This window comes from Mus caroli, unplaced genomic scaffold, assembly GCF_978045245.1.
Source record: "Mus caroli unplaced genomic scaffold, Mus_caroli_1 scaffold_2, whole genome shotgun sequence".
Taxonomy (NCBI): Eukaryota; Metazoa; Chordata; class Mammalia; order Rodentia; family Muridae; genus Mus; species Mus caroli.
In genome coordinates, this window is record NW_028227257.1 from 68,882,771 (window position 1) to 68,891,699 (window position 8,929).

The 8,929-nt window shown below is 35.9% G+C and overlaps 1 protein-coding gene across 1 annotated transcript; it reads left to right on the forward strand.

The window, feature by feature from the left end:
* The first annotated feature begins 7,560 nt into the window (after positions 1–7,560).
* On the forward strand, positions 7,561–8,502 carry LOC110289750 (olfactory receptor 4K3-like). The gene has a single exon (XM_021156117.2). It carries the CDS (start codon positions 7,564–7,566, stop codon positions 8,500–8,502), a length of 939 nt encoding a protein of 312 aa, XP_021011776.1. The 5' UTR covers positions 7,561–7,563.
* Positions 8,503–8,929: the final 427 nt, after the last annotated feature.

Here is an 8,929-nt window from a genome sequence, read left to right on the forward strand (position 1 = left end):
ATACCATGGCTTAAGCATTTCTTTCATTATTATCGCTGGGATGATTTCTTCATTGTTGAATGTATATACCAACATTTCTTAAATTTTAACATTATTTATTGGTTTGTTTTATTTCTTATTTTTTATTAAATGATTTCTTTATTTACATTTCAAATGTCATCCCCTTTCGAGGTTTCCCCTCGAAAATCACCAATCCAATTCCCCCTCCCCTGGCTCACCAATCCATCTACTCCTGCTTCCCTGTTCTGGCATTCCCCTACACTGAGGCATAGAGCCTTCTCAGGACAAGGTCCTCTCTTCCCATTGATACCAAACAAGGCCATCCTCTGCTACATGTGCAGCTGGAGCTATGGGTCCCATTATGTGTACTCTTTGGTTGGTGGTTTAGTCCCTGGGAGCTCTGGGGGTACTGGTTGGTTAATATTGTTGTATCTTACTAATTTAATTATAAATTTAGTTATTAATGCTTTAATTACTTATTTAATAAAATAAATATTTTATTATTTATTTCTTTACTTATTAGAAGGAAGAGTTGATTTGGGTTGATTGTTCCAGAAAGATATGAACCTTAATGGATAAGAAGCATGGCTACAAGTGGCAGGGTTGGTGGCAGCAACAGGAAGCAAAGAGCTCTCATTCCTACAAGCAAAAGGTGAAGCCAAGTTCATAAATCTGAAGAGGCTTCATATTTTATCTCTTAAAACCCACTCCCTCTGTTTGATTCCCCCTTGCCTGCATTTTGTGTAGACAGGATAAATTTCGGATTGAAAGTTTTGGGTGGGTTGGTGTCTCTATAGCTCCACTGGAGTTGCTTCCTGGTTACAGGAGGTGGCCTCTTCTAGTTCCACTTTCCCAACCTCTTGAGTCACAGCTAACATCACCCCACTGCTTCTCAGGGTCTCTGTCTCCTCCTGGAGATTCTGCTCACCTCCTCACTTCCATCAGCTTCAGATTTCCATTCATTTTTGCGACCATCTAGTCTTCTTGCCTGTTCTTCCCTACACATGATCTTTAACCCCCATTTCTTCTCCCTGTTCCCCCTTCCTCCCAGTTCCCTTCCTCCATCTACCTCTTATGACAATTTTATTCCCCCTTCAAGCATCCTCACTTGTGCCTTCCTTTTTGTTTACTTCTTTGGGTCTGTGGATTATACCATGGTACCTGTATTTTATGGCTAATATCCACTTATATGTAAGTGCATAGCATACATGTAATTTTGGAACTTGGTTACCTCACTGAGGATGATATCTCAAGTTCCATCCATTTGCTTGCAAAATTCATGACATCTTCATTTTTAATAGCTGAATAATATTCTATTGTGTTGATGTACCTCATTTTCTTTATCCATTCTTCAGTTGAGGAGAATCTAGATGCTTTCCAATTTTTGGTTATTAGGAATAAAGCCAAGGGAATGGCAAGCCATAACTACTCCAACTTGAGACCCATCCCATGGGAGAGCACCAATCCTTAACGTTATCCCAAATAGGATAGAAACTCCACAGGAAAACAAAAGAGTCAACTATCCGAGGCCTTTGGGGCTCTCAGAGTCTGACCAACCAAACAAACATGAACAGGCTTCACATAGGCCACCCCAAACAGATGTAGCAGATGTGCAGCTTGGTCTTTACGTGGCTTCCAAACAACTGGAATGGGTGCTATCCTACAGCTGTTGCCTGTATCTGGGATATATGCTTTTAACTTGGCAGCCATGTCTGGACTTAGTGGGAAAGGAAATACCTAATATTTTAGAGACTTGAAGTGCCAGTTTTGGGGATACACAAGAAGGTGTGCCCATCTGCTAAGAGGAGGAGATGGGAGAGGGAGGACAGATTTTTGAGAGGGTGACAGAGAGTCGGGCAGTGAGTGGATGTAAAGTGAATAAGTAAAGAAACAAAAAATAAAACCAAAATCCACACATTCACAGTGATACACCTTTTCCTGCATCAACCCATAACCTCAAACAATGCTACCAACTGACAAGGAAGTATTCAGGTACATGATGTGTCTGGGTGGGACATTCTCATGCAAAAATTTCATTGGATCTTGTTGTTGGCAATCTTTGAATTCGAGTTATGCCTTATCCCTCACTCTCTATGCAGGCTAATCATTTAGCTGTACTTGTCTCTATATAGGCTTATCTTTTAGCTGTAATGTTTTGAATCTAAAATAAAAATTAGTATGTTTGAAATGTGCATCTCTATCTTTTTTCTAAAGCAAAATTTAAAAAAAAAGAGACAAGTTTTCGCCAATAATGATATTTTTTGGGCAAGGCTTATAGTTTAAGTTGGATCACTAGAAAATTGGTAAAACTAGGAGAGAATTAACAGAGTGACCATCATACTTTCCTCCATATATACTGTATCACAGATTCACATAGACACATACACAATAAACATAGAGTATACTTTTCAAAATAATTTTCATAACCTGATGTTTCTAAACTTCAACATTACAAACAATTACAAACAATTCAACATTACAAACAGTTACAGAGCACACGGAAATACATCACTTATGTGACCAAGGCGTGGCACAGATTGCATGCATTAGGAAATTATGGTCAGAGGATTTTTTTTAATGGTAATATCTCACACCTTTAGTAATTGGTCTTGTAAGTATAAAAGTTTTTTGAGTTCCTTTGATTATATGCATACAGGAAGAAATCAGGCAGCATTAAGCTTCTCTTTATCCCATCTTGATGAAGAGAATAGTTTTGGAAAGTTGACTAACATAATCAATATTGGGATGAGCACCAGGAGGGTTTTACTTGTCCTATTTTTTATTGTCTCAGACATGCAGCACTCAGTATCAGTCCTAACAGAGAAATCCCCAAGAGATGTCCAAGATAATTATTTCCAAAGTTCTCATTATGTTCAGAACACAAAATATGTGATATTGGACACCCGAGGGACAATTTCAGGAAGAAAGATTGGTCAGGCAGAGGAGAAAAATGTCTCTCCTAAACATCATGTCTTCATAAGCACACATCGGGTGGGAAGAAACTTTGACCAGAGAGAAAATTGTGATGGTAAGTCCTTTTACAAATATTCATTCTGAGTTGTGTTGAAATACTGTTCTTTGTCTTTTTCAAGTTTAGTGGCCAATTAATATGTTTTTTTTAACCTCCCCCATTCCAGGAGTTCTCATTTCTACATCAGAATATCATCAATTTTTGTCAGATATTCCATAAAACATTAAAGCTAGCATTGTACAAATATTCCCGTCAACCAAATATTTTAAAGATAAGTGTATTAAAAATTGAGCACAGAAATCATAAAATTGATAGCAATATGAGTGAGAAGAGATATAATATATTAGTATTGTAGACCTCAAATTTTAAGAATCTGAAAACTAGTATACAGGGAAAAGAGTTAGCATCTTCTAGGGATGTAACCCCTTATTCTTTGTTAACTGTAGAGTGGTCAAACCAAAATTTGTACATAATAAAAAAAATGGAAACAAGAGGTTGTATTGTGTAAGTGTGTGTGTGTGTTGCTTTGTGGATACAAATACACAAACATGTAATAATAATAATCAAATAAAAAGAGTCTATTAACTTGAGGGGTGGTACTGGAAATGTTTAAGGGAGATTAGGTGACAGGGATTTGAGGAAGGGAGGGGAAAGGGGAAAGTGATTTAATTCTACTTCAATAAAAGCACATTTAATACCAACCTTCCCTAAAAGAAAACAAAAAAGGCACACAGAGACAGACAGACAAATAAAAACCCAACAACCATCCTGCTAGCAAATGAACCTATTACAAGCTACTAAAATATCACTCTATCAGTCATCAGTATCTACCACTTAGTACCTATTAAGTTATATAAATATAGCTACATCCATTAATACTTAGATAAATATAAATACTGAGACAATTACAAAGTTAAGTATTTTGGAAAAATGCAATTAACATGGAAAAAATTACACATTGAAGAAAACCGTTTACTTCTACACTCTAAAATTGATAATTCAGTTTGTACCCCTTTATTATTGATTGTTAATATATAAGCCAACATTAGACTTGCCAGTAAGTTTAAGGCAAAAATTACTGAGATACTTTAATAGATTATAGTTTTTCATAAGTTGTTGTAAAATACTAATAGCTCCTAGGTAAGAAAAGAGCAAAGTGGTTAGTTCCTAACAACAAATTTGCATGTCAAAAATGACTTTCATGGCTGTATATCTCATTGTTACTGAACAGGTATGCAGGAACTTAGAAATATAAGTTGCAAATATTTTAAAGAAAAGTGAGACATACAAACATGCATTTTATAGCAAATGTATATGTTACAACATATATATATATTTATATATATATACATATATATGACACATATTGCATACACACATATATTATACATATTATATATACATATATATAGGTGTATGCTTATATGAGTATATTAATACACAAAAAGCTCTTACGAACAAAAAGTGCTCTTATGAAAAACAGACTTAATGCCTATAAATTTGAGAATTAGAAAATATGGCACCAGGAGATAATTCATGTATCATTGTTCTCTGAGTACTAGAAAGCGTTAACAATTTTCATATACCTTTATATATAAAGATTCTCTACATCTTTACTATACATTACTACATTAACTGTGTAACATGTTTAAAGCTATTGTAGTATCTGAATCCATATTTTCTAGCATTTCACTTATCATCTGGTAGCAAAATATTCTGAATAACATTATTAGAAGTGTTTTTGAAAAGTCATGGTCACCAGAATGTATCATAAAGCAGATGTAAGATATTTTACATAATATTTACATATTTTACATGTAAGGTTATTTACATACATCTAGATGTATGATCTAGAAGTGTGCTACATCTCTACTACTTGAGGGGATAATTTAAAGCGCATCACTTGAGACTTGATTCTACTTTCCAGCAAATTGGATAGTCTGGCACAGCTCTGTAATCCAATGTTCATGTCAGGTAAGACCCTGTCCCAATTGTAAGGGGACCCACATGAAGACCAAGCTGCACAACTGCTCCCAATATATAGGAGTACTAAGTCTACCCCCTACATGTTCTTGGTTTGTGGTTCAGTCTCAGTGAGCCCTCTGGGGTCCAGGTTAGTTGATTCTTTAGGTCTTGTTGTGGGGCTGTCTCTGACTCTGTTGCTGCCATTGGAACCCCTTCCCCTAATGGACTGCCTGGTTGGGCCTCAGTGGGAGAAGTTGTGCTTAATCCTGAAGTGACTGGATGTCCTAAGGTAGGGATGCCCAAGGAGAGCTTCACTTTCTCCTCAGAGAAGAGGAGTGGGTAATGAGGGGAGTGATTTGTAAGGGTGGGACTGGAAGGAGAGGAGGAAGCTTTTTTCTGTACATAAAGTGAATAAATATATAATTTAATCTAAAAAACCCTAAAGAAATGTACTTGTTCTCTTAGATAGTGATTTCTTCATTTGAAGCACAGCTCTATCCTGACTGCCTAAACTGTTGCAGAAGAAACACAATACCTGAAGGCGTGATAAGGCATAGAGGGAAATGTCCAGGAACACTCAGCCCTGCACAAAGAACAAAGGCAAATAAGAAAGACCCAGAGCTGGAGCAATAGTTTTCATCAGAACAAGCACATCAATAGGTTATCCAAGATCAAATGATCAGCACTTACAACTTACATGTATACACAAGTAACATTTACAGACCGAGAAGGTTAGACATAGGAATAAATATGTATATCAATATACCTACACAAACTTTACAACAATTACTGGGAAAGAAGCCATGGATTAGAAAGACACATGAAGGAGGTCTATTGAATGATTTGTAGGGAAGAAAGGAAAGGGGAAATGATGTATTTATACTATAATCTCAAAACATAAAAGAAATAATTTAACCAAACCAAACCAAAATGTAGTCCTTGAAATTTTCAAGTTGGCCAAAAATTGTCATGTAAAAAAAAATCAAAATTATTAAGGAACACAAACTCTCTGCTACAGAATCAGGGTATCCTTAGATAATTGGTAAACCCTTGTAAGGTGCATGCATTTACTTATATGTTGCCATGCATTTATGGCAGATGGATGTGTTACCTGATGTCATAAGACCTTTTTTCTTTTAAATCTTACTTTACCCTTCTGAGTCCTCAAAAAATAGGGATGTAATTCATTCTCATGTTAGCATCAGGTATCTCATTGTTCATCTGCTGTGTTACCCCCACCTAGAGTTTTCAAGGTATTAAAAGATGCTAAAACCCACAAGATGAAATTTACTAAGAGAATTACTAAATTCAGGAGAAAATAGAGAATGATTATCCACCACCCAGTGTTAATATTGTCCATTCAATCTGCTTAAGCACCCTGCTTGTACTTTGAGGTGAATAACTGCTGCTTATGCTAGTATAACTTCACATTCAACAAAGCCTGACAGTCAAAAAACAGCTATGCTTACATGTTTATGTAATTCAATCTATTCTTTTTTTTTTTTTTTTTTTTTTTGAGACAGGGTTTCTCTGTGTAGCCCTGGCTGTCCTGGAACTCACTCTGTAGACCAGGCTGGCCTCGAGCTCAGAAATCTGCCTGCCTCTGCCTCCCAAGCGCTAGGATTAAAGGCGTGCGCCACCACGCCCGGCTTCAATCTATTCTTTAAAGCAACAAAGATGATTAGTATGTAAGTAACATAATAAGGACATATACTGACAATACATTGATGAGAGATGATACATTATTCATGTCAAGAAACTATAAGGTTTAAAAGTGTAAGAATTTTCAATATCTTGTAGTTGTAAAATATATAAGTTGTTGATACAAATTAAAATCCATATTTTCTAGTATTAAGATTGAACTTACTGACTATTACAGCTCAGATTTAAATATGGATGTCTTGTTCTTTGGAATATCCACTCCTAAAGATACTTGTGATGGTATTTTGAGAATCAACTTAGTTGAGTACACAAATTCAATAGTACATATGTTTCAATCTGGTATACGTGTATATCTTATAAAATTCTGTATTGTTGCTCACTGAGGTTTTCTTGACAGGTACTTTAGAGCTTTAAGCTTAAATTCTAATTCATCAGTGTCATAGATATTCTTTTACTAATGCTCCCTTGAAAGAATTATTCTTGCTTTCAAAAAATTAAGCATTCTGTCTGACCTTTTGTTCTGAACTTCAAAGCAATTCCCCATAAGTTTCTGAGTTTACAACTCAACTTTTTATAGAATATCATAAATGTTACTAACTAATTCAGACCAGTTAATTATAAAACACATTTTTATGATTTCACATTATTTTCTTTCTCTCCTTATTACTCTACTGTAAAATGAATTTCCTCATAGAGGATGTAGATAGCAGTCACACCACATGCTTCTTTTCTTGCAAAGTTGCTCTTGACTTGAATTTCCCTTGGTCAATAAGGCCATACATAGTTACATTAGATTTCCCTTTATATTTATGCATTTTTATTCAGGTGAGTTCTAATATGGATGCCTAATTTTACAAATGAAGTAACCTACTTTCTTTTCTTTTAAGTAATCTACCTTAAACCTACTTTTCTTTTAAGTAATCTTTCTTTCTTTTCAGGTTATTTCTAAGGACACTCTGAATAAAATGGATGGAGACAATCAGACGGTTTTGTCAGAATTTGTACTCTTGGGACTTTCCAACTCCAAGAATCTTCAAGTCTTACTCTTTCTTATCTTCCTATTGCTTTATCTGCTCATCATGTCTGGAAATATTATCATCCAAATCTTAATCACCACTGACCCCCATCTGCATTCTCCCATGTACTTCTTGTTGGCCAACCTATCCTTTGTTGACATGTGGCTCTCCTCAAACACCACTCCTAAGATGATCATAGATTTTCTCAGGGAAAACAAGACCATTTCCTTTGCAGGATGCATGTCCCAGGTCTTTTTATCCCATTGTATTGCTGGAGGAGAGATGGTATTGTTGGTTGTAATGGCTTATGACCGCTATGTGGCCATCTGCAAACCACTCCACTACTTCACCATCATGAACCTGAAGAGATGCACTGGTTTGGTCTTGACTTCCTGGATAATTGGATTCATACATGGTATAAGCTACTTTTTAGTGGTTGTGCAGCTTCCTTTCTGTGGTCCCAACAAAATAGACAGTTTCTTTTGTGACATGCCACTGGTAATTAAGCTAGCCTGCATGGATTCCCATGATTTAAATACTTTAATGAATGCTGAATGTGGGGTTGTGGCTGTTACCTGCTTTATGCTGTTGCTTTTTTCCTACACATATATCCTCATCACTGTTCACCAGACTTCAAAAGATGGAGCTTCTAAGGCTCTGTCCACATGCACTGCACACATCACAGTGGTAATGATCTTCTTTTTGCCCTGCATGTTTATCTATGTGTGGCCCCTCAGTATCACCTGGCTGGACAAATTTCTTGCTGTATTTTATTCTGTTTTTACACCTCTCCTAAACCCAGCCATTTATACACTGAGAAATAAAGAGATGAAAAATGCTATGAAAAGGTTCATTGGCAAATTTCTGTGTCCCAAAGGAAATTCCTAATATAAAAATCTCAACTTATTTCTCTACATAATAAGACTGACTATATTAAAAGCTTTAAAATCACAAAATATTATTTGATTTAAAATTTTACCAAGCTTTCAATAGAGACATAAATTAATATTTTAGAGAAAATATGGCATTTACTGATGAACTATCCAGTCATTATGAATCCTTCAGATATTTTTATTAGATTTTTTTAATTTACATTTCAATTGTTTTCCCCTTTCCTGATTTCGCCTCTGAAAACCGCCTATTCCATTCTCCCTTTCCCTGCTTACCCATCCACCCACTCCTGATTCCCTCTCTTGGCATTCCCCTCCACAGGTGCATCAAGCCATCTCAGGACTAAGGTCCTCTCCTCTCATTTATGTCCAACAAGACCATCCTCTTCTACCTATACAGCTGAAATATAAATACACATGCTTTC

Bases quoted from the DNA above. Each gene is read 5' to 3' on its own strand.
- LOC110289750 (XM_021156117.2), top strand. From the start codon at position 7,564: ATGGATGGAGACAATCAGACGGTTTTGTCAGAATTTGTACTCTTGGGA.